This window comes from Aquarana catesbeiana, linkage group LG02, assembly GCF_042186555.1.
Source record: "Aquarana catesbeiana isolate 2022-GZ linkage group LG02, ASM4218655v1, whole genome shotgun sequence".
Lineage (NCBI taxonomy): Eukaryota > Metazoa > Chordata > Amphibia > Anura > Ranidae > Aquarana > Aquarana catesbeiana.
Genome location: NC_133325.1, coordinates 693,169,926 through 693,195,753, shown reverse-complemented (window position 1 = coordinate 693,195,753; position 25,828 = coordinate 693,169,926). Strand labels below are relative to the sequence as shown.

At 41.6% G+C, this 25,828-nt stretch overlaps 2 protein-coding genes across 2 annotated transcripts in view; one reads left to right on the top strand and one right to left on the bottom strand.

Annotated features, from left to right (window-relative positions):
• ABHD15 (abhydrolase domain containing 15) overlaps positions 1 to 13,846 on the top strand; it is a 73,286-nt gene extending 59,440 nt beyond the window's left edge. Inside the window, exon 3 of the mRNA XM_073616828.1 lies at positions 11,461 to 13,846. Coding sequence (XP_073472929.1) covers positions 11,461 to 11,476 — 16 coding nt within the window. The 3' untranslated portion in view covers positions 11,477 to 13,846. The remainder of the gene's footprint in view (positions 1 to 11,460) is intronic.
• Positions 13,847 to 14,669: 823 nt separating this feature from the next.
• The window catches only part of TAOK1 (TAO kinase 1), a 190,372-nt gene continuing 179,213 nt past the window's right edge, over positions 14,670 to 25,828 (bottom strand). Inside the window, exon 21 of the mRNA XM_073616827.1 lies at positions 14,670 to 17,346. Coding sequence (XP_073472928.1) covers positions 16,885 to 17,346 — 462 coding nt within the window. The 3' untranslated portion in view covers positions 14,670 to 16,884. The remainder of the gene's footprint in view (positions 17,347 to 25,828) is intronic.

Below are 25,828 nucleotides of genomic sequence, written 5' to 3'. Positions count from 1 at the left end.
CGCCCCCCCTCCACAGTTGAGGAATGCCGGCCGCCCGCATACTGGAATCAGTGCGGCCACTTTATGGGGGCGCTAGACTAATTTTCCTCTCAGACCAGTCCGCCCCATATGACTGGCGCTACACTAACAGTGTAGTGCAAGCTGGCGGGGACTCTTTCCGTGCTTCCCCCCTGCAAAATGCTGCCCTAGGCCTGGGCCTTGTTGGCCTAGGCCAGGATACAGCGTTGGTCCCAGCACCCAAGGATTTATCTGTTTGTGACACATGAATAGCTAGATGCATGTCCAATGTTGGAGAAAAACCCTTCTGGACAGGAAGCCTCTTCCACTGAGCCCACTTTAATATAAGTATGGGAGAGATTATGGTGCTGGATCATCATTAGGCATTGAGACACTGAGTGGTAAAGAGAAGAAAACCAGGATAGCCCCGCTGCCCTACCATCGGTATACTCTAGTGGCAAAAACAATGTTATTCGAACCGTGACAAAATCTCTCAGATACACAAGGATTTGCATAGGGGTCAGATGACCCTTTTTAAACACTAGCCAGCCAACCTCTTGCAGGTTTCTGAGAACTCCCTCTGTATTCTGGACAGGGTTCTCTGTCTAGAGAGGGAGAGGATTGAAAAACCAACAAGCAAGCATGTAAGCTGCATAATATGTTGACCCATGTACGTCAGATTATGAGACAGCTCTAGGGAGCTAGAAATAGGCATCTCTCTGTGCAACAATAGTACTCGTCTTAAAATCACATCTGCTGGAATTGGAATTTCCATCCCCTGAGACAATAAGATTTGACATTGGTTAGCAGAACTTGGCTATTGTTGCTGGAGCAAAGGATTCCTCCTTGAAGGTGACAATGCCCAAACATGGCCTGAAGTGCTTGTCCTGAGGATCCGAGCATCCAAAACCAAAGCTGTACTCTCCTACCAGAAAAAGAGCAACCAGGTACCCATAAAATATGTATGGGTGGCACAATTTGAAAAAGGACCAGAAGCATCCTATCTTCTGGAAGTGAAGCTCTATGTTGAATTTTTGGTCTCTCTCTTTTCAAATCTTTCTGGACTCCAAGCCAGGACTGCAGGAGCAAACCTCTTTGGAGTTAGACACTGGGTTGTTGAACTGTAGTCTTTCAATTGGCAGACATTTACTTTGAGGCAGGAGACCAGACTAAACAAAATCCCAGCTCAGTGCCATCAGATGAAGCTTGCCCTTTAAGGAGGACAGTTTCAGCTCTCGCAATGCAGACACGATTTCTCACTTTTCAGAATTTTTCTTTAGGGTAGAATATTCTCCATCCCATCTTCCACTGAATTGGAAGAGTAGCAGGGGTTAAGGCAGGTTCACAGGCTGCAATTACAGATATACCTCCTAAAGGTCAACACCAACACAAAGTTATTACTAGCAGAAGCTGCACCCCCAAAGACACACCCAATCACCATGACTGAGTACACCCCTGAAAAACAGCACCCTCCAATGGCAACGCTATGCATCTGGCTAGACCCATGAAGGCCACAGCAACCAAATAGGCGATACCTTACGCTGGAAAACCTCTTCCTCATAAGTGTCTAATCTGACATCCTCCAGTGCAGGTAGAAGTGTCCTGGTTGGGGGTTTGAACTGAGAAACCCAGTGCTGTAAAGTAGAAGTGCCAACTACCAATGCACTTTGCTGCTCTGTCCTTCTGTTCAATTTTGCATCAGTCTTTTAGAACGAGCATAGATATCGTAAGGGAAAAATTGCAACACAATCATTTGGAAGAGTTAAAAACACTTCCATTGCAGGTACCACCGCAGGATCTTACATTTAGGCATTCTAACAGACTTATCAAACAGAAATAATCACCGCGCTACCATAGAGAAAAGCCCCCCAAACAAAATTGTGAAATTCTAACAGACTTACAAAAAGGAGGAAAAAAACCCTGCATACAGAATATTCCTCCTCCACATCTTCCTCTAAGGAATTATTTGAAGAGGTGAATTGGCCTAAGAAGAATCTGAGACCAAATGACTGGTTCTGGAAGGAAAAAAGCTGGACATAGGGAATCCTTGCACAGGGAGAGTTGCAAAGTTGCAACAAACCTCTTTAGAGTGTCTTGGCTACTTGTGACAACATGTTGTCATCATTCTCCATGGCTGCTTGAACAAAGCAGGAATTTATACAGGGTTTTGCCTGCCAAGGCATGAGCACCAAGGGCCCAGTTTATGGTGTGCATGATGCATGCAGATCTGGAGGAGCTTAAGAGCCCATTAGCTTCCCATACACCTGAAAGAGAAAAAAAAAACCGGGACAATCCAGTTAAAAGGTACCAGAAGGGAAGAAAATGCCCCCCTCCAGCTACTAACCTGCATAGATCAGTCACAGCATAAAAGGATTAGACTGCTGGCTGCACAAGGACCGGTCTCAGTAACAAATCCCTTCCAAACAGGAATACTGCTACTCAAGTAATGTAAGAACTTAAAAATATCCATCCCAATTCAAACTGCAGCTGCTGAAGTTTCCCAAGCTACCAAAAAAGACAATCTAATCGTTGTTTGTTTACTACGCAAGAAAAAAACCCTAAAGGGTTAACTGTTAAAGGAATATGGACATTGCAGCTTCCCACATCAGAGCACTGTGATCCTACCAGGTGGCTAGTGAACCAGACCCTGCCATACTGAAAGTAGACTATACTGAAAACACAGTTATGTTCAAGATAGAAAAAAACAAACAAACAAACAAACATTAAAATGTTGCAATGCACATCAAATCACACAGAGCATAGCCATCTCCATAGGTTTTTGTTTTATTTAAACAAAAGTGGAGCTACCCCTAACAGCCCACACAGTGTCTAGTCAATTGCCTTCTGCTGACCTCAAGCCACACATACTCATGTATCCTAGACCTCTTCTGCAAGGCAACCCGGATCCCTGAGGCAGGAATGTAGCTGCTGCATCCACAGTGGACACAGCTACCTCCTGATAGCATGGCAACTGGCCAACATAAATGCCCGACGATGGCTGGGCCCAAATCTATGCATTGATCCCCTGCAAGTGTGTGATATAACACCACCCCGCTGACAGCTGGGGAAAAAAAACTCCCAACATGATGAATCCTACAAGAACAAAGAAGGAACGAGGCCTCTGGCTCAGCCTCAAAATGTATGGGAATGGGGTCCTATAGGGTAGGAGTGAGGGTGGAACTAACAGGAGACATGCTGCCATGTAGTCTGCCAGTAAAATCTCAGACTGAAATCACCACTGCTCCAGCCAAATTACATTCTTACAAATAAGAGCATGAATATATATTTACTCTCTATAACACATGTAAATGTATTTCAAACCAATAACGTGAAATATGCAAATTTACAATGTAAGAAAATAAAAGTAGCGAAGAAACTCTCAATGTGTACTAAAATTACTTTATTACAGTTGATTTTTTTTTAAACATTTCCTTTGCTATGATACAAAGGATAATTACAAACAAAATATTACATAGGATTTCTCTCCTTTTCTGACAACTTGGTAACAGCTTTAAATGCACAATCTATACAATTAATACAGGTTATATAATATATTGTGAAACCAGAGGAATACCAGAATACTGACATTACACTGTACAAGAGACCTCACTGTACAAGACCCCAACAGGCAGTGGTGTGGATACACAGCACTGCAGATAAAATGCACACCCGCAGGAACTCATACCAGCAGAATATGGTGGAAAAGTGACTGGGAATTTCGTTGACCTATTTAGTTCCAGAAAGTTTTGCTGAAGACCTAATGCTATAAACAGAATCTTTCTGAAAAGAAAAAGACCCTCAGCTGTATTCCACATGGGGTGAACTTGCCAACTGCATATAAACCCATTCTATTCGTGCTGGTAAAAGGACAAGTGTATATAAAATGATTTAAAAGCAGCTGTTAAAATGTGTGCATGATATAACAAGGAACTGCTCTGAATGTTAAAAGCCAGACATTCATGCAAGTGCTTGAAATGTTACCCATGTAAGCAGATCAGACCATGTCATAAAGGCCTGACTCAAAACATGGAGCAGGTCTGGTAATTATAAAAATAGAACTGTATTTTTTTCCTGATGGGAAATTCCTGTGGCATGACTTACAATCACGGCCTTGAAAAAGGTTTTTGCTATGTGGAGAGGCAATAAGGCACGGCATTGGGGTTATTGATTATCAAGTGAACAAAGGTGTCATGCAGAATGGTGACACTGCTCGCTAAATATACTGGCTGCAGCCATCTCATGAACGTCCACTGAAACACATTTGTCTCTTACACATTAGCTAGCAAATGTTATGATAGCACATGGTTGACTTTAAAGCAAGCAGTGCTTACTTGTAGGTAAAGCAATCCTTGCATTTCTGCTACACAGAACAGATCCACTTTTTCAGATTTTTGCCAGGTAGACACTGCAGAAGTAGCTGTTAAAATATAGTTAAATATACCTGTGGCTTAGGCGCAATGCAGACAGCCACATAGAGGAGAAAAAGAAAACTGTATAAGGCATCCTAACCTTTCATTTCTGAAGATCATCAGAATTCCCTGTTCGGTTGGGATTTATCACCTCCCTGTGGGGTTAATAGCAGGGCTACTTTTTAAAATGTAATGCGATAACCAATTTCATTAGAAGATGTTGCTACAGGTGAAATTTCTAAATAAAAATGCTGGGTACCTGCATAAGGAAGATGCTTCTAAGTTATTGTGCACTGTGGGGCTTCTGAATTGGCAGTAAATTTAGCATTTTTTTTTTTAATGCAATCTCCTTTCATAAAATCTGCTGGCTCCTCCTCCACTAGTTCCTGTAAATCAAAAGGCAGCCCATGTGCAAAATAGAAGCGCTCAGCAAACAAATAACTGCTCCTAAGTTTCAGCTGAATTTGCACCCTAGAAATTACACTAAATGTACTTAATTTCATCCAGCTTTAAATGGCTGACATTTCAAATGCTTGATGAAAGTTCATCGAATATGATTTTGGTAACAAATAAACCTTAGGCACCGTTTGTTATCTTTCCCTGGTATCTGCGGGTGTGCATTCATATTCTCGCTGATTAAAATGGCATTATTAACCAAAAATGTCTTCACTAAATAAAAGGGGGGAGATGTTTGTTTCTTTGTTTAGATGTTGCAGACAGTGGGAGTGTACAGAGTAAAGTAAAAAAAAAAAAAAAATCAAACTTAAAAAATATATATTCTTGTAACTTCTACAAATAAATGTGCAAATAAAAATTCTGAAACATGCCGGGAGCAGGAAATGCAACAAGCATATATAATTAACATGATAGACTGTGGTTGGTTTGCAGTTTAATGCCGACAGAAGTGACAGGTATGCATTGCAAAGAAAATGGTTACATTTTAAATGTCCCCACCCTTTAGGCTACATTCACAATGGCAATTTAGGCCACTGCGAATTGTAGTGGCAGGAATCTTCTGATTCCTACTGCGGCTCCGAGCGGCTTGGTGAGGCCGCCTGTCCCATTCACTACAAGGACAGATTGCTGGCTGTGCAGACAGCCACAAATAGCTGCAGCTGCCAGTGACCTGTCATAGTGGACAGGGCCGTGACCCGCACCTAGCCGCTAAGAGTCACAGTGGAAAAGGAAGAATCCTGCGGCTATAATTTGCACCAGCCTAAATCACCGGAGCGAATGTAACCTTAGAGTCCTACAGCTACAAAAGTCACCCATGGCACAGCAATACTGATTTTTGTAAGAGACGACGATTGCGATCAAAGCATAATTTCTGTATTAGGAATAGAGAAAGACTAAAGGCTGCTTGGATTCAGCTGCTTGCCTCCTAACATGAGAAAAATTACTCAGGAACACTGACCTTCTGCATGGGTACATACATCTTGTAAGCTTGGAAACAGTGACTTTTTGTCACGAGGTTCGAAAGGAGACTGCATAAACCTTAAAGTAACATTCTACTTTAATTTCATGAGCAGGATAGAAGATGAATGGCAAGTGATACTAATAACTTCTATTTGCTGCAGATTAGATCTTTAAAAAAAAAAAAAAAAAAAAAAAAGAAGAGCACATAGCATTTTTATTTAGTCCCATTAAATTAAGTGATAATGTATACCTGCACTGTGCAGTATTTCTGATTTGCCTTTCTATTTGGAAAGGTTCACCAACTTACACTACATAATGGACAAATAAAAAAAAGAATAAAACTGCACAAATGCAATAACATAAATCACGATTGTATGTTACTGCATATGCATAGTTGTGAAAAGGTTCTAAAGCTGCATTACACTGTGTGTCATAGGAACACATGGCCAGCAGAGAACTGGATTATTTTCACACTAAAACAAAGCAGCAGAAAAATCCCCTTGATTTTCATCCACTGTTGGACCTTTAAAGTTAAGACCGTATGCTGTCATACAAGAGTGTGAAAATTGCCTGTGATGTCTGACACCTAGGCTGTTACTGTGGGTAGTGCTACTACACTCTCCTCTTATAGGACATAAGTATATTAGATTGGCTTATAAAAATATTGAAATAAAAGGCAGCCACTCCCTGCAGTTTATGATTTACCTTTAAGCTATTCAACTTACCACTGATAATGCATCACAAGGACCTACCTACAATGCCAATCAGAAAGTTCTTCCCTTTACGTAATTATAGGTAAATCTAAAAGGAGATTGTTCAATTGCACGGCAATGTACAACCATGTATAACCTAAACAATTTTACTAAATGACTTTTGCCCTTGCAGAAAAAGTTGAGGCTGTATTCATTGCAATGTATTCCTGGTGCATCTGTCAGCAATTTGGCAAATTTCGCCAGAGATGAGAAATAAAAAAAAAAACCTCTGAAAAAGGTCTGTGAGGGGAGGCTGTATTCAGTAGACAATGTTAGACATTTGTTAATATATATGTTAGACAATTCAAACGTCGTGTTTTTTTTTTTTTTTTCTCTGCCAATCTTTTTTTTCCCCTACACAATACAAGCAAGCGATTTTAAAATGTACAATATACACAAACCCACCCCTTTCCCCACCTCAGCTTTTGATATTGAACTCTTCACAAGCTCGATGCCACACAAATTTGGACTAGGCTGGTCCAGCGATAAATGTCTGTTATATGGCTGGCTGAAATGGGCACAGGGATCTCTTATAAATAGAATTCTTTCTCATGTTTAGCAACTTAAAAGTGTTAATAAAAAAGGCTCTAGCATTTACAATTTATTAAGTCAATATATCTTTGTGTATTTATGCACTAAATATTTTTTTTCTTAACATCGATTATTTACACCAGTGTCTTTGCTGCTCTCTCACCACCCACATATTCAACAGGAAGAATTCCTGCTGGGGAACTGGTGAAAGACCAAAATAAAAATAAAAAATAAACTAAAAAAAAGTGTGGTACTAAAAACAGAAATAAAACGAGACTTTATAAAACAAGCAACCTGGGGCTTTCTAGCCACCTAAGAACTACAGGTCTCAGCAGACCATTGCTAATGACATGCTTGCAGCTGTAAGTTCCTCTTACGGGTGACCTTAGGTTACCTATAGCAGTTTAAAACTGTCTTCATCTCAAAAATCCTTACACTTAAAATGTACTCTTAATCAAAAATACACTATAGCCTTTATTTGATAAAGCACAGAGCAAAGTGCCTTGATGCAAAGCAGCCAATCAAAATTCATCTTTCATTATCTCTTATTACTCTGACCTGCTGAGTTCATATTGGCTCCTTAGAACTTCTACAAAACATTGCTCTTTGAAAATAAATAAAGCCATTATAAAGCTGCCCTAGAAAAAACAAATTAAAAATACAACTAAAAGCAAACGTTTTTTTTTTTTAGTTTTGGATAAAGTGGAGATGGATTAGAGCACCTGTCAGTTTTTATTGCAGTCTGTGCTCCCATTACAGAGATTCACCCTCTCCATTTGTCCCGTTTACCATTATGATTTAAAGTGAAAGTAATAGAAAATACCACACTTTGGGTTGTCCCCTGAAAAGTAATAGAGGAGAAATCTCCTAATGGGGACACTAGTTTTAGTGACCTGGAGGCCCCCAAGGGAATCCCCTAATTTGCAGGGATTTCCTCTCACATCCTGTTTGGCTACGGGACAAGAAGTGAAGGGAAATCTCCCCAATGGGCCACAGATGGCAAAAATTAAACTGACAGGGGTTGCTATAATCCTCTTACTCTATCCAAAATTTAAAAAAAGGTTTTGCCTATTGTTCTACTTTAAGAATTACCTACCTCAAATTAACAGGTGGGGGAGTTGCAACCTATGCCATCTTTTCTCAAATTATTATTGTTATTTTTTTAATATTACATACAAACAAATCCCACAGCATCAACAGGAAGCATGTGGACAACCTCTTGAAATAGATGTGATTAGTATTTAAGACTGGTCTTGAAAAATTCTGTTTTCTTAACTTGGTAGATTAGTGTTGAATGGTATCAAGAGAATAGGAATGTTTTTTCACTTCATACCGCATACAAGACGAAAGTTTGCACGGTTTAAACCAATACAAAAAAAGGAAAAAAAAAAAAAAAAAAACCCTCACCAAATTAATATAAAACTTCTGTATTTCTCAAACATGGCTTGATTCCTAGCTTTCAATGCAAGTGAAGTACCACTTTTTTTCTTACATTATCCTAGGATTAAAAAGTGCAACGTTATCAAGCCAAATCATGCAAAAGCTGCATACAAGCCAACCACTTCCCTACTGAGCACATTCTCATTCACAAGCTGAGTCTAAGCCCTCATTGCACACAGGACATTTTAAACACAGCTTTTAGAGGTGTTGATTTTTTTTTTTTTTCTTGGCCTCTAAACACCCTTCAATGTTAGCCTGTGTCAATGCACACGTAGGCTTTTACAAGTGTTTAGATGCAGGATCGTTTAGAGCAGGGATATGCAATTAGCGGACCTCCAGCTGTTGCAGAACTACAAGTCCCACGAGACATAGCAAGACTCTGACAGCCACAAGCATGACACCCAGAGGCAGAGGCAGAGGCATGATGGGACTTGTAGTTTTGCAACAGTTGAAGGTCCGCTAATTGCATATCCCTGGTTTAGAGGCAGAAAAAACAAACCCCAGAACCAAGTGCTTTCAGGAGAAGAGTTTTTTACCGCTAAAAAAAGCCTGATGCGTGTAAACACATCTAAATGTGCATTAATGCTAGGCGTGTTAGCCGCTCAAGCATTCATTCAGTTCAATGAATAGAATATTCTGGCCGATTAAATGAATGAATGCACAAGCGCTTGATGCGCTCAAATACACCTAAACGCGTTTGCAAAAAGCTGGCTTTAGGCGAGTTCGACGCTGCTTTTCTCCTGGCATTTAGAAGAGCTGGGTAAGCGCCCAATGTGCATGGGGCCTAAATTGGCACATCTAGCAAAGGTAGCATAATGTGGCATCATTAGACATATATATTTGGTGGGATATCTGGTTGTTGGCACATAATTACTGCACAGGGGTAGACATGAATTATCATCATTTAGGGTCTAATCACACTTGTACATGTTTCTGCAGTTAAATGCATAAATTGTAATGCATGAAGAAAGCAGAATCCCAATATTTCCTATGTGGCTGTTTCTCATCTATGTACTCCATCAAAATAGTTTTTTAAAGGGAAACTATAAAGGGCCCCTTCACACCTATGTTTGCGCATTACCACGTGTGCTGCAACAGGTGCGCATAGCTGTGAATCAGTCCTAAAGGGCTAGCCTTCTTTATATACTCGTGCTCCCAGCTATTTCCCCTGCAGCCACTAAAAAGTAAAATAAAGGAGTCAAACACTGCTTGTCCATTATCCATAAACCACAGGAAAATGAGAGCGAAAAAAAAACCTGAATAGCAGAGGCAGATACTGTATATGAATATCTGATCCTTCAACTGATTTTAGAGAGGAATTCCAGGAAATAAAAAAAAAAAAAAAAAAAAAAAAACTGCTGGGTTACAGATAGTTACATTTCAGGAAGTCTATGCTACCTACTTAATCTCTGCCTGTTATTTATAATTTAGATCTTTATACGAGTGTCAACAGTATAGCTCTCAGTATAATTCTGGTGCTTTGACAGGAGACTTGTGGCTCTCCTACACAGCAGCCATCCAGTCATTTGCCAGCTCCTCCTCTTCTCAATTACAGAACACTCCATTCTGTGAACCCATTCAAAAAAACAAAACCTGTTCAGAGAATCGACAGGAAGAGAAGGGGCACCAGTGCAGCTTGTGTGGAGGAAAGCAGTAAGTCTGCAGTCAGAGAGCTGGAAGGATAGAAAAAGTTATACTATAGGTGCTCAATGAAAAGCTAAATTGTAAAAGAACAGGCAGAAAACCAGCAGGCAGCATATACCTCCTGAGATTTACCTAATTGTGACCCAACACTGTTTTTTTCCTTTCTTTTTGAAAATGTCAGGTGACCATACAAAACATACCATGTTAAACAATGTCAGAAGAGAGCATCGTCTTATTTCGAGACTTCTTAGCAATTTGCATCAACCAGGTAAAGATAATTAATGCAGCACAATTTCACTCTGCAAGATCGTCCTGTCCTATGCAGGAAAGCAAGGTTTCCCACATATATATATAATCCTGGTTGAATATAACACTACGGATTACGTTTGAAAGTAAATATGTATGCACAACTTACTGTAGTGAATAATTCTGATGTGTATCTATGGATGGGGTACATTTAGTCCATCTATAGCGGCATTAAAACTGATTTGCAGCTAGGTATAGATCTCTTATTCACCAATTTACTATTTTGCTAAAATAATCTTTAAAATCAGATGACTTCCTAACAGCTGCATGACTGTTAATAGAGGCAGTCTCTGGTCAGCCTAGAAGAACCTTTTACCGGGATTAATGAAGCCCTGCATAATTCAAACAAATCTAAAACTATAGCTACCAATAAATTAGAGGATATTGAAAATTCCGTTGTTTGGCAGCCACATTCACTATCCAGTGCAAAGGTCATGAACAAAGCCAAAGCACTGGAATGTAGTCAGGCTTATCACTGCAGTTGTTTGAAAGTTTACAAGTGGAAAATTTTCTGCTAATTGGATTTGGCTTTCCTGAGGCTATGATCAACCAGAAAAATTAACCAGGATATCACAGTACACAGAGGCAGCGGCAAGAAGGAAAAGCATGGGACTGGCAAACACCTCTTCCCCCCTAAAATGTAATGCAGTCTATAAGGTCTTTAGGTTGGTATGTTAAACTGAACTTTACCAGAGTGGCTGTATATGTACAAGCCATACTGTGCACTAAAGCGTTGATATCATGGGCCAAATATGCAATTGATGAAGATACTGAAATTATTAGTTACCCAGTGTATACAGTGGCTAAAAAAAGTATGTAAACCACTTGAAATGAATGTTTTTTCTGCAGTAATTTGCCATAACGTGATCTAAGCCTCATCTATGTCACAATAACAATGTACTTAAGCTGATAACACAATTCTAATGTCTCATATTTTTATTGAACACACCCATTAACTTTTACAGGGTGAAGAAAAAGTAAGTGAATCCATAGACTAAGTATGTAGTCTGGAGTCTGTAGTATGGAGTCAGTAGTTTGCACACTTGGAGTCCACTTATTGAAAGGAGTTTGGATGTGTGGTTTAGAGCCATTTTGATTGATAAACGACACAGAAAATGTAAGATTGCTGTTCATAAGAAGCATCAGCTGATGTGAACCATACCTCCCAAAAAACAGCACTCTGAAGACACACAGCGCAAAAAGGGCACAGCTTACCAACATCAAAACATAATCCCAACAGTGAAGTATGGTGGAGGGAACGTTATGATTTGGGCTTGCTTCACTGTCTCAAGGCCTACACCACACCCCTTGCCATCATCGAGGGGGAAATGAATTCCCAAGTTCACCAAAATATTCTACAGGATTGTCAGGGTGACTGTCTGCCAGCTGAAACTTAGTAGATGTTGGGTGATGCATCAGGATAATGACTCTAAGCATTAAAGTAAATCCACCACAAACCGGCCTCAGAAAAAGAAAATGCACCTTTTGGAGTGGCTCAGACCTTAACCCCATAAAGATGCTGTGGAATGACCTCAGGAGAACCATCGACACAGACATTGTATAAATGTGTCTGAGCTGAAGCAGTTTTGTAAAGATGAATGCTCGAAAATTCCTCCTGCAAGTCTGGTCCAGAACTATTGAAAGCGCTTGAAGTCATTGCTGCCAAAAGGAGGTTCCACCAGCTATAAACTCCATGTGTTCACTTACTTTTTCCTCCAGCATTGTGAAAGTTTAATGAGCGTGTTCAATAAAGACATGAGAAATTCGAATTGTTCGTGTGCTTTCAGTTTAGGTACATTGGGTTTGTCTATTGTTGTGACTTAGATGAGGATCAGCTCACATTGTATGGCAAACTATTGCAAAAAACAGTTAAATCCAAGGGATTCACATATTTTTTTTTGCCACTTTACATCTACTGGCACCCTAAATTTAGGGATGGCCAAATCAGAACTGGGAACCCGTTCAAACATTCTAAATTAGGCTGGCCATAGATGGATCGAAATCTGGCCAGTTCAGCAGGGAACAGCCAATAGTCAAGCAATGTTTGGGCCCTTTCTGTTCACCAAAAGTTGATTGTTCCATCAACTTCTGTCGAACGTACACATTGGAAAACCTGCTACAGCCGCCGATCACGGTGTATTGTTCTGACAGCGCCGGATCCTGCTGTCAGAATACAATGTCCCAAGCAGAGAGAAAAGGGGGAGGTTGAATTTCTCCATTCACCTCGTTTGTGTGGACAGAGGAAACAGTTTTTGTTTTCTATTCACAAACAGAAAAAAAAAAAAAATCATCTATGGCCAGCTTCAGATAAAAAGAAAACTGTAGCCCAGTGTATTAGTACAATATGCAACAGATATGGTGTAAAGTGCAGTAACCCATAGCAATCTATCAGATTTCAGTAAAATAAGTAAAGGATGCTTTGTGACTGGTTATTATGGGCTCTAGCATTTTACAGTTTGCCTTATTCTGATCCATTTAAAAGTTTTGCCAGTCTGCCAAGTATAGACCTTAGGATTTATTAAAGGAGTCATTTTTACCATGGTCTATGTTCACTTCTAACAAAATATCAGGGTCAGGGGAAGTTTATGTTTTTTTTTAGACTTCAATAAAAATGATTCAGCATATGCAAAAACCACCGGGATAATGTGTGAACTACTCCTTTATTAAATCAGCTTTATTGTAAGGGGAATTAAACTTCCGATTTCTTTCATCAGTGTGGCGCTATGCCAGAATATCCACCCTGCAGTAAATATAATCCTGAACTGTTTTTCACAAACTCGTGGGTGTCCAGGTGGCAAACAGGGATAGCACAGTAGAGAAAGCACCAGTCCTATAAACGATGCTAAGATTCTGTTGGCTTTGTACATGAATAAATGATGTTTTGAAATCTCACATCATTCCTTTATCTGGCAGGTTTATTTTGTCAAGAAGAGAGCTTCTTTAACTTCTGGAGTGCTGGTGGCTCCTGTTCTCTCCTAGTGCATTAAAAGTTATTCATACACTAAGCCCACTTTAAGCAAATAGTCAATTTATAAACTTGGGTAAGGACATATATCCTAAGATGTAAATCTAATATTTATCATGATTTTTCTGTGCAGATGGATATACAAGACAGATCCATTATGGCATGAAAGCAGCTGTATACTGTAGTGCCTCTTTGCTGCATGCACAATTTTTTGAACGTTGTAAAGTGCTGGGCAGCCCAATTAAATTAACGGGCTGCCCTCATGCAATATGCATCAACACGCACATTTAATGCAACGCACTGAACCGGGTTTCTGTGAATGGGCCCTGAAAAGCACCTACACACATCCAAAGCATTCTATTCACTGTTCAGTTTACTTTTCAGAACCCCCCCCCCCATGAATAAATTATGGCTATCAGCTCCCCAATTACCGTGTTGGTACAACATCAGGCAAATCATTACTAAGGGTTAGATATTTGCTCAGGTCTGAAATAAAGGTAAAAAGCCAAAAACATGCCATCATATTGAGCAAACGGTGTACAAACATTTACTAAAGCAGAGGTTAAGGGTTGAAGTACAAACGTAAGCACTTTTAGTTGTTGAAAAATCTAATTCTGACATATGAAGATACTTTAAAGGTGGAGCCCCTTTTTAAAGAAATAAGGCAGGCCATAGACTGTGCGAATTTCTTTCCTGAACCATGGGTTGCGGGAAAGAAATTTGCACAATTCCCCATAAACACAGACAATGCTGACAGGAGAATCCCTCCTGCCAAGACATTGTATTCGCCCAGTGGGGAGAGCCATCCCCGCCAGGAGAAGTCAGTGATTGTTAGTGGCTATAGTATGTGCTAGCGATAACAGCAGGTAAAATCTGGCAGGCTGGTTGTACCCAAGTTGATTGGTCAACTTGATACATTCAGCCTGCCCATATGCGGTACCCATCTCAGCCGGTTCCTGCTGAACTGGCCCCAGATTTGAACTGTCTATAGCTGGCCTAACTAGAGGTCTATTTTGATTCTCTGGCAATGTGGCAGATAGATTTGGATTGGGACAAAACATTTCACCCTTCCTTTAAAAGGACCAGTGTCATAAATTTAAAATTTTCACATAAGCCATGAAAAACCTAATTAAAAAAAAAAAAAAAAATATATATATATATATATATATATATATATATATATATATATATATATATATATATATATATATATATATATATTTATACACTTACGTAGCGCTGGAAAAAGTGAACCAGCAACTTCAAAAAACAAAGCAATTAATATGCCATGAAAAAAAGTATTTGATCACAAGCTGAAATAATTAACAGATGCTCGCTCAAGAAAAACAAAACAAAAAAATAAAAGCTTGCAAATCAAACTGCTCCCAGCTGAAAATGGGTTTTATACTGTAGTGAAAAGGGAAATCCAATACAGGATGTGTGTGCAAGATAAACATTTGTTGTTTAAACGTTCATTGAAATAAAATGCTCTATTGTTTTACTAATGCCTCCCAAAAATATTAACAATGATCAGGTAGCTAATGTGTATGACACAGCCAGTTTGCTTAATGTAGTGAGTATAAAATTAAGAAAAAAGCAGCATACTAATATCAATAGAACGATACGTTCTGAACCTTAATTACCCCAATATTCTCCCAAATGGAAAAATATTGACTTACTCAAACACTTTGTTTTGTTTTAATATGTAATGCTGCTTGTATAGAGGAAGATTTGTTCTAACTGAATTGCTAAAGCAGGACTATAAGTGGTACAGCCAAACCCCATGGATACGAACAGCTATTGTGGACTGAGATGACATAGGACCTCAGGACCCAAATTAAAAATAGCCCTTGCCGCAAATCCACAGTTTTTACAATTGGTGGACCACTTTAACCCTTCAAGCATTAGTGCAAATGCACAAGGGAACACATAATGCATATTTCTATTTTCTAAGTCCTCGGAACATACCCAGAACACGCATTCTGGCATCCCATGCTTTCCATATCTGACCCGCCTGCACAATTTCAGATCTGTCCCCAAGTTCAGCAGGATTCGACTTCCTGCTATTGGCACTAACAATAGCACCTAAAGAATTAAGAAAGCATTGAACTAAAATAGCACAATTCTCAAATGTAAAAACATACTTGGCTCACATACAGCTGAACATGTGGCATGACATCACTCATGTCTTGTGCTGAAAGTACTCAAAGTACTAACAAATACAAGAATATAGGTAATTTGACAGCTGCTGACTGTAACAGGAATGCCCCTTAGCAGCACACCTACCAGTGCAATGGCAACCAGAGAACAAAATGGATGGCTGTTTGTGGCAAGATCAAGATATGTAAATTCAAAACTAGAAAAAAAAAAAAAAAAAACTAAAAGTGGCATTAAACAAAGCTTTACCGCTAGTCTCTTGTACCTGCTGGGAAGTTCTCGCATACAGAAAGCATGACATCCATAAAATAAACCACTACAATAGCACAAATGCTGTCTGCAAACAATGCTGAAATATATTCCTCATATTAAGCACGCCGATAAAGCCCGAAAAAGATTATTCATCGCTGCGCTCCAGCCAGGTACATCAGAATGCAACAAAAAGCTGCAACTAAAATCCGCAGATTACTCAGCCATTTAGTTTGACACGTGGCACACACTGATTGCCAATATTCTGTGGTAGCCTTGAATAGACACAAAAGTGCACAGTTTTCGCATGAAAAGATATCCAAGTAAGAAGGTAGTGCTGGTTTGCCTTAACCACATTAACATGCACGGTTAATGCAGAATACTTTGAAAATCCCTGTTAACCAGCACATTCTTCTAACAATAGAACCTGATTAGAACATTTTTGGCCTAACTGCAGATAACGTAGTTTGATAAGCAAGAAATATTTGAACCTATTCAGTGATGGTTATGACCTTTGTAATAAGATAACAGGTTACTAAAAACCCAAATGGGTTAACCACTCACACAACAGAAAAAAAAAAAAAAACAACCTTAATGACTTCATGAGAGTTAGAAAAGACAATGCCCTAAAGGAGTGTAGTGATGGACATTTAGAGCCAGGGAATGTACCAAGTGCCCACGGTATGGATACACTTTCCAAATATAAACCTATGTGTCTTGCTTTGTACGAGTAATGCAGCTTCACCAACCACTTTCAAACTATAGCCACCTTCAACACAAAACCACATACTTTACTTTCTCCCTCTCACTTATCTGTATTATAAACCCAGCAGCCAATGCAATCATACACTAGATACACACATACATCAAACCCTGTACAAACTGATTAAAATACAGCATGTGTAGGAAGCCTTATTTTTGCAGCTGCTCAGTACCATTGAGGAAGCTGCTGTGAGGACATCTGTAGGCAGTTTATGTTGAATGGTCAAAAGAAATGGCCATTAAGTTCTTCTTGCAGTTATGTATAAGACATGTGTGAACCATTGGATATCTGTGAAGTAACACTTGTGCTCCTGCTCATTCCCTGCTCTGTCCGTCCCCCAGAAGCTGTCCGCCTCAGAGCCTGGGGGCTGTTGCGGACCCCCATTGTACTACCACGAGGGACACCTTGCACAGACCCGGAGGGATGACCCCATGGTTGGGGCCCACCTTGCATTGGGTGGCCCCAGGCTTGTGGTGGGCCTCCCATGGGGTGACCCCAATGAGGTCCAGGGCCTCCAGTGGGATTGTGGGACCAGCCAGAAGCTCCCGGGTAGCTGTGGCTGAACGCCTCGGGGGAGAGATTGGAAAGTATCATGTTGCTAAAGCCTAGTCTCATGCTTTCAGAGTCAAATGCTTCTATTTCACGAGCTTGACGTTCAAGGAGGCTTCGTATTCGCTCGGTTCTCTCATTCTGAAGAGCCAGCATCTCTTCTTCAATCTAGAAAAAAAGAGGAATCAAACCAAGTAAGAATTTTAGAATATGCACAAAGGTACACAAACTTGTTTCTATAATGTCTCATGCACAAATGCCAAACATTTACATTTCATGCAACACTGTCATTTACTGAACTTCACAGACTGCAAAATGGAAAACTGCACATGTGGCATGTGAGAACATTTGGGCACCTTTCTATTTCAGTCACTGGTTTCAACAGTTTAAAATGCTTATTACAACAAGTTTAAACTGCCTAAACAGCTTATTAGGCCTTAATCAAGTAATGTGAAAACAATTCAGGAGTTTAATTCTCTGTTCCTTGAATGTCTTATGTTGTTGTGTTTGAATTTATTTACACAGTGAGCATCTGAAAAAAAAAGAAAAAAAAAAAAAAGTAGGGGATATTTTAATGTTTCTTGCTGTGATTTCTATTTGGAATGCCCAAAACAGAAGTTAATCATTGTCCAGTATGTAAAAATCAAAATGCAGATTCTCTGCACAGGACCTCTATAAACTTATCTGTCACAGCAGCAGTTGTTACTGTACAACACAGCTTGCAAACAATAGGATTTTTATAACAGCTTACCTGTAAAATCCTTTTCTTGCAGTACATCATGGGACACAGAGCACCATAGTAATCACTTTGTGGGGTATAAAAGCACCTTCAGGTGATGGACACTGGTATACCCAATACAGGAAGTTCACTCCCTATATAACCCCTCCTCCTATCAGGAGTACCTCAGTTTTTGAAGCAATATATACTTAAACCCCATGTGTCCCATGATGTACTCCAAGAAAAGGATTTTACAGGTAAGCTGTTATAAAAATCCTATTTTCTTTATTGTACATCACTGGACACAGTGCACCATAGTAATCACTATGTGGGATGTCCCATAGCAATGCTATTTGAGGGAAGGGAGAGGCAACCCGTAGGGCACGCCCAGACTTGAGGACTTGTACTGCTGCCTGCAGCACACTGCGCCCAAAGGCGATATCCTCATGCCTCCTTACATCCACCTGATAAAATTTGGTGAATGTATGTACTGAAGACCAGGTTGCAACCTTACAGATCTGAGCCATGGAGGACTGGTGACACACTGCCCAAGAAGCACTAACCGACCTGGTAGAGTGCACTTTGACTTGAAAGGGTGGAATCTTACCCCTTAAATCATAAGTCTGAATGTTAACCTGCCAAATCCACTTAGCGACAGTGGATTTCGATGCTGCCTGTCCTATCTTAGGACCCTCTGGCAGAATAAATAAGAAATCAGTCTTCCTAATCTGAGTAGTCGTCTTTAGATAGACTTTGACTGCTCTCACCACATCGAGACAATGTAGTGACTTCTCTTCCCTGGAACATGGTTTTGGGGAAAAAAAATGGCAGGATAATATCTTGGTTCAGGTGGAAACCTGAGACCACTTTTGGCAAAAAATCTGGACGAGGGCGCAACACCACTCTGTCCTCATAAATAATCAAGTATGGCTCTTTACAAAAGCGAGCAGCCAATTTCAAAACCCTCCTTGCTGAGGATATAGCAACCAAGAACACTAGCTTCCTTGTCAGAAGGACTAAGGGAATATGCTCTATTGGTTCAAATGGCTGTTTTTGTAACACTGACAAAACTAAGTTCAAGTCCCAAGAGCTTAAAGGTGATTTAACTGGCGGATTAATCCGCATCACCCCTTGCATAAAACCCCGGACTAAAGAATGTGTAGCAAGCAGTCTTTGAAATAAGAAACTTGGCCTTTAATAGTACTCAAGGCAAACTTCATCTCTACCCCTAATTGTAGAAAGGCAAGAATTCTGCCTATGATACATATCCGAGGGTGCCAACCCTTGGATTCACACCAGGAAACATAAGCCCTCCAGACTCTATAATATATAGTTCTGGAAGCTGGCTTCCTTGCATTAATCAAAGTAGAGATAACTGACCCGGAAAGTCCACGTTTCTTCAGAATGTGGGATTCAATAGCCAAGCCATTAAATTTAGCGTTCGTAAGGTAGGATGGAATTTCGGCCCCTGTGAGAGTAGGTCTGGCCGTAGTGGAAGGGACCATGGATCCTCCACCGCCATCTTTACGATTTCTGCATACCATGACCTTCTGGGCCATGCTGGTGCTACCAGAATTACCGGCTTTCTTTCCAGCTTGATCTTGCAAAGAAGTTGTGGCAGTAACTGAATAGGGAGAAATGCATAGATCAGTGACAACTGATCCCACGGGGTCACCAACGCATCTGTTCCGCATGCGAGTGGATCCCTTGTCCTGGACACAAAGTTGACAAACTTCATGTTGAATCTGGACGCCAGAAGATCTGCGTCCGGAGCAAACAGCCCAAAAGATGTTGGAGTGAAGGGACCATTCCCCCGGGAATAACTGCTGGCGACTCAAGTAGTCCACCTGCCAATTCTCTACTCCCGGAATGAAGACTGCCGATAGGCACGGAACATTTCTTTCTGCCCAAGTTAGAATATAGTTCACCTCTACCTGCGCTGCAAGACTCTTGGTGCCCCCTTGGTGATTGAACTTGACAGGAAAATCCCGTAACCTGAAAGTCCAGGCCTTTAGAGCCAGACGCACTGCCCGAATCTCTAGGATGTTGATGGGCAAGGCTCTTTTGGTTCTTGACCACTGTCCCTGGACAGTTGTCTTTTCTAGTACTGCTCCCCAGCCTGAAAGGCTGGCATCTGTCTTACCATTTTTCCAGTTAACTGGTCTGAAGGATCTTCCTTTCAAGCAGATTCTGGGTTAGTAACCACCAACTGAGGCTTTGGGACACCATTGGGGGTAGCCACATTGGCAAGTCTAAAGCTTGAATCGTTTTGTTACAAGCAGACAGGATACTGTTTTGCAACAGTCTTGAATGGAACTGGGCATAGGGAACAGCTTCGAATGAAGCCACCATCTTTCCTAACAACCTCATGCAAAGGCGAATGGAGGGATCTCCTTTTGACCTGACCATCCGCACCAGCTCTTATGGAGTTGATCACCCTTTTCTGGGCTGTGTCTATGATCAGACCCAAGTACTCCAGCCTTTTTAGCGGTTTTAAGGAAGACTTCTCTAGGTTGAGAATCCAACCCAGACTTTCCAGGTAACTAGTTGTAATGCGCACGCTTTGCTCCAAACGAGCCACCGACTGGTCTATTAGTAAAAGATTGTCTAGGTACGCCAAGACTGTTATGCCCTGTGCCCTTAACCTGGCTAGAGGTGGGGCTAGGACTTTTGTAAACACCCGGGGTGCTGTAGCCAGCCCGAAGGGCAAGGCTAAAGACTGGAAATGCTGCTGTTCTACTTCGAACCAAAGAAACCTTTGGTGAGCAGGAAATATAGGGACATGCAGATATGCATCCCTGATGTCAATAGACGCCAGAGGTTCTCCTCCTAATAGGATAGACACCACTGACCTGATCGATTCCATTCGAAAGGAGCAGATCTTCAGGAACTGATTTAGATTCTTTAGATCTAGAATGGGTCTGACATCTCCATTTGGTTTTGGTACCATAAAGAGGTTTGAATAAAACCCCAAACCTTGCTCTTCTATGGGGATTTGGTATGATCACACCTTGAGCCAGTAATCTGTCTAGTGCCCGGAACAGAGATTGCCTTTTCCCTGGATCTTTGGGAACGTTTGACCTCAGAAAACGAGACGGTGGAAACTCCCAAAATTCTAGTTTGTACACTAGGGACACCGTGGAGATGACCAATCTGTCCTGAATTTCCTCTTGCCAGACTTCTGAGTATTGCAGAAGTCTTCCCCCCACCACTCTGGCAAGGGGGGCGCGCCCCTGCATGATGAGGCTTTGGAATTCTGCTTTGCAGGTTTCTGCCCCAGGACTTCATTTTTGTGCCTGGGCCTGGCCCTGAGGCTTTCTTCTAGAGTCTGATGGCAGAGGCCGTCGCCACTGCCTAGAGGCGGATGCCCCTGGCGCAGGAGAAAGAGTCCGCTTAAATGAAGGGCGTTTATACTTTCTTTTGACTGGCAAAAGAGTACTTTTCTCACTAGAAATCATTTGGATGTATTTATCCAAATCATCCCCAAATAGCCGATCCCCCATGAAAAGGAAAACCAGTCAGGAGCCTTTTGCATGGTGCTTCAGCTGACCAACTTTTTAACCACAGGATCCTATGCATGTGTACTAGCACAAGCGCAAGGTGGGACGCCTGGTGAATAGACTCTTAGACACTGGCAAAAAAACTGAGGTACTCCTGGTAGGAGGGGTTATATAGGGAGTGAACTTTCTGTATTGGTTGTACCAGTGTCACCTGAAGGTGCCTATATACCCCACATAGTGATTACTATGGTGCTCCGTGTCCCATGATGTACGATAAAGAAACATAGCCTGCATGGTACAGCCAAAAGAAGGAACCCCTACATCTGACCTCATCACAAAAAAACATCAAAATTGTCGCTTTTGTCTACACTGTTGACTTCATGATGGGACAAAGTAGTACTTTGTCCCATCTTCCCAGGTGCCCTGTAACACAAGCTGCAATGCCAGACAGGATGCCCTACCTTTGGTGCCTGACCACCTAAAACGTGCAGCTAGCAAGAAGATGTCTGCTTTGCAGTGCCTGTCTTAAAGCGGAGTTCCAGTCATTTTTGTGTTTATTAAAAAAGTCAGCAGCTATAAAAATAGGATTTTTTATAACAGCTTTCCTGTAAAATCCTTTTCTTTGAAGTACATCATGGGGCACAGAGCCATAGTAGTTACTATGTGGGTTATAGGCCATCTTCAGGTGATGGACACTGGCAAACCCTGAGACAAAAAGTGCACTCCAATACTCTTCTTGCAGAAGATATGGCAACCAAGAAAATTATTTTCCTGGTCAAGAGGACCAAGGGAATATCTCGTGTTGGCTCAAGAGGCTGTTTTTGTAATGCCGACAGGACTAAAATTTAAGTCCCAAGAGTTCAGGGGTAACCTAACTGGAGAATTAATCCGCGTTACCCCCTAAATAAAGTTACGAACCAGAGCGTGTGAAGCAAGTGGTCGCTGAAACAACACTGATAAGGCCGACACCTGGCCTTTGATAGTACTCAAGGTCAGCTTAATTTCTAATCCCATCTGTAGGTATTAAAGGATCCTTCTTATGACATATTTCCTGGGGTGCCAACCCCTGGATTCACACCAGGAAACATATGCCTTCCAGACTCTATAATATATGACTCTGGAGGCCAGCTTCCTAGCATTAACCAAAGTAGAAACTACTGAAGCTGACAGCCCATGGTCTTTGAGAATGTGGGTCTCAATAGCCAAACCATTAAATTTAGCGTTTGTAAGGTAGGATACCGGACCCTGCGAGGGAAGGTCTGGCCACAGTGGCATGGTCCAAGGGTCCCCTACCGCCATCTTTACGATCTCGGCAAACCAAGATCTCCTGGGCCACAAGAATCATTTCCTTCCCTTCTTGCTTGATCCTGCGAAGAAGGTGCGGAAGCAGCAGAACAGGAGGGAATGCATAGATCAGTGAAAAATGATCCCATGGAAAAACCAAGGCATCTCTTCTGTATGCCATCGGATCCCTTGTCCTTGACACAAAGTTTTCGATCTTGTTGTTGAACCTGGACGCAAACAGATCCACGTCCAGAACTCCCCATCTTTGACATATTGACAGGAAGATGCCGGGGTGATGGGACCATTCTCCTGGGAACAATTGTTGGTGACTCAAGTAGTCCACCTGCCAATTCTCTGCCAATAGGCAAGAAATGTTGTTTTCTGCTCAAGATAAAATATGATTCACCTCTCTCTGGGTCGCACGACTTCTCGTTCCCCCTTGGTGATTGATATAGGCCACTGCTGTGGCATTGTCGGATTGGATCCTGACAGGACAACTCCGTAGTCTGAGCGTCCAGGCCTCTAGGGCCAGGCGTACTCCCCGAATCTCTAGAATATTGATGGGCAAGGTCATCTCTGATTTGGACCATTTCCTTTGGACAGACGCTTCTTCCAGGACTGCTCCTCCCGGCCCAGAAGGCTGGCATCTGTTACCACCTTCCAGGTAACTGGTAGAAAGAATTTTCCTTTTTGAAGATTCTTGGATATCGACCCCCAACTGAAGCTCTGACGCAATGCGGGGGATAAACGCATTGGGAAGTCCAGAGCTTGAACCTTCTTGTTCCAAGTTGACAGGATACTGTTTAGCAGCAGTCTTGAATGAAACTGGAAACTGCGCATAAGGAACGGCCTCAAAAGAAGCCACCATCTTTCCCAATAATTTCATGCAAAGTCGAATAGAAGGATTCTTCTTTGTCTTGACCAACTGAATAAGATCCTTTATGGAACTGATCCTTTCCTGGGGCAAAAATACCTTCTTCTGAACTGTATCTATGATCAGCCCCAAGTACTGCAATCTCCTTCATGGTTTTAAGGAGGATTTCTCTAGGTTGAGAATCCAACCTAGGTAGTCCAGGTAGCTGACCAAACTTTGGTTTAAGTGGGCTACCGACTGATCTATCAAGAGTAGATCATCCAAGTAGGCTAGTATCGTCATACCTTGAGCCCTTTAGCCTGGCTAAAGGAGGATCCAGGACCTTTGTAAATACTCGAGGTGCAGTAGCTAGACCGAACGGCAGAGCTACACACTGAAAACGAAGATTCTCTACCTTGAAGCGTAGAAATTTCTGGTGAATGGGGAAAATCAGAACATGGAGATAAGCATCCTTGATGTCGATTGACGCCAGAATATCTCCCCCTTGTAGGATGGAGACTACTGATCGGATTGACTCCATGCGAAAAGAACGGATATTCAAAAACTGATTTAGATCTTCAAAATCAAAAATGGGTCTGACATTCCCGGTTGGTTTTGGAACCGTGAAAAAGTTTGAATAAAACCCTAATCCTTGCTCTTCCAAGGGGACCACCAATATCACTCTTTGAGACAAGAGATGACCCAAAGCTAGAAAGAGAGACTTCTTTTTCACTGGATCTCTGGGAACGCTTGACCTGAGAAAACGAGGAGACAGGAACTTCCGGAACTCTAGTTTGTAACCTAGAGAAATTGAGGAAGCCACCCATCTGGTTTGACATTGTTCCTGCCAGACCCTTGAAAACTGTAGAAGCCTTCCCCCCACTTGAGCGAGCAGGGGCGCCCCTTCATAAGGAGGCTTTAGTATTTTGTTTTGTGGGTTTTCTCCCCCAGGTCCTCTTTTGGCCCTGGGACTGAACCTGGGGTTTACCTCTTGAACCTGACGGTGGAGGCCGTCGTGACTGCCTGGAGGCTGATGGCCTAGGCACTGGAGAAGAAGCACGTTTAAAAGAAAAATGCTTAAACTTCTTCTTAACTGGTAAAAGGGAACTTTTCCCATTAGAAATTCTTTGGATATACCAGATAGTCTCCAAATAATCGTTCACCATGAAATGGGAAACTGGCCAAGAGCTTTTTGCATGGCGCTTCGGCTGACCAATTTTTCAACCATAAGATTCTACGCACATGTACCAGCCCTAGCGTGAGCCGTGAGGCCTGGAAAATAGAATCTTTCATAGCGTCTACTATAAAATACAACGATATCTGATAACCCGGCCAAATCCTGGGCCTGCTGATCAGGAATAACCTAGAGTACCTCTATAAACTGGTCCTTTAAGGACTGAGATACTCCGATCGCTGCCAGCGCAGGCTGAACAACTGAACCTGCGAGCGAAATATAGTTTTTTAAAAAGGAATTCCAACTTCTTATCTGTTGGATCCTTTAGCATATGAGCATTGTCTACTGGACAAGTCAGATTTTTGTTTACAGAGGATACAGCAGCATCAATTGCTGGAATCTCCCATTCCTTATAGAACTCTTCCTCCATAGGATAAAGTATTGAAAACTTTTTCGGAGGGAAAAAACTGTTTATTTGGCTGCTCCCACTCAGAATACATAAGCTTTTTTAGCCATGAATGGATAGGAAAAGCATGAACAGATTGGGGAGGCTTTAGTGAACCCATACCAGAAGTGGCCTCATCAACTAACTGCGTTACTGGCAGTAAAAATATGGAGCAGACCAATTCAGTGAGAGACTTTACCAACAACCTTTCCTGCGAACCTGATCCTTCCGTATTAGGTTCTTCAGAAGAGGAGACATCAGCCTCTTCCTGGTCCTTTGAGAGAAATTTGTCATCTCTTGCCCCTTGTTCCTCAGCATGAGGATCCTGAGCAATGGACTGGGGCCTGTTACGCTTAGTCCCACTCTGAGACGCGATTAAAGCATCAATTTTTTGCTCCAAACTTAAAACGGTTGAAGAAAAAACCCCCTTCGTAATATACACAGGGGCTGAAGTGTTAAGAGCAGCTGCAACACTTGCCCCTCCTGATGGCGCACTCTGACCAGCCATATTACTCTCAGGGGTGGATGCCATCTTTTTTGAGATGGTTCTAGGCTCCCGTGTGACTATAGTTCTTCTAGAGCCCCTTTTCTGAGGTGTTTTTAACCCCCCTTCCGACCATAGCCCGATGCACAAAGCAGAGGTACTACCAGAAGGAATGCATCCACTGCTGGAGCA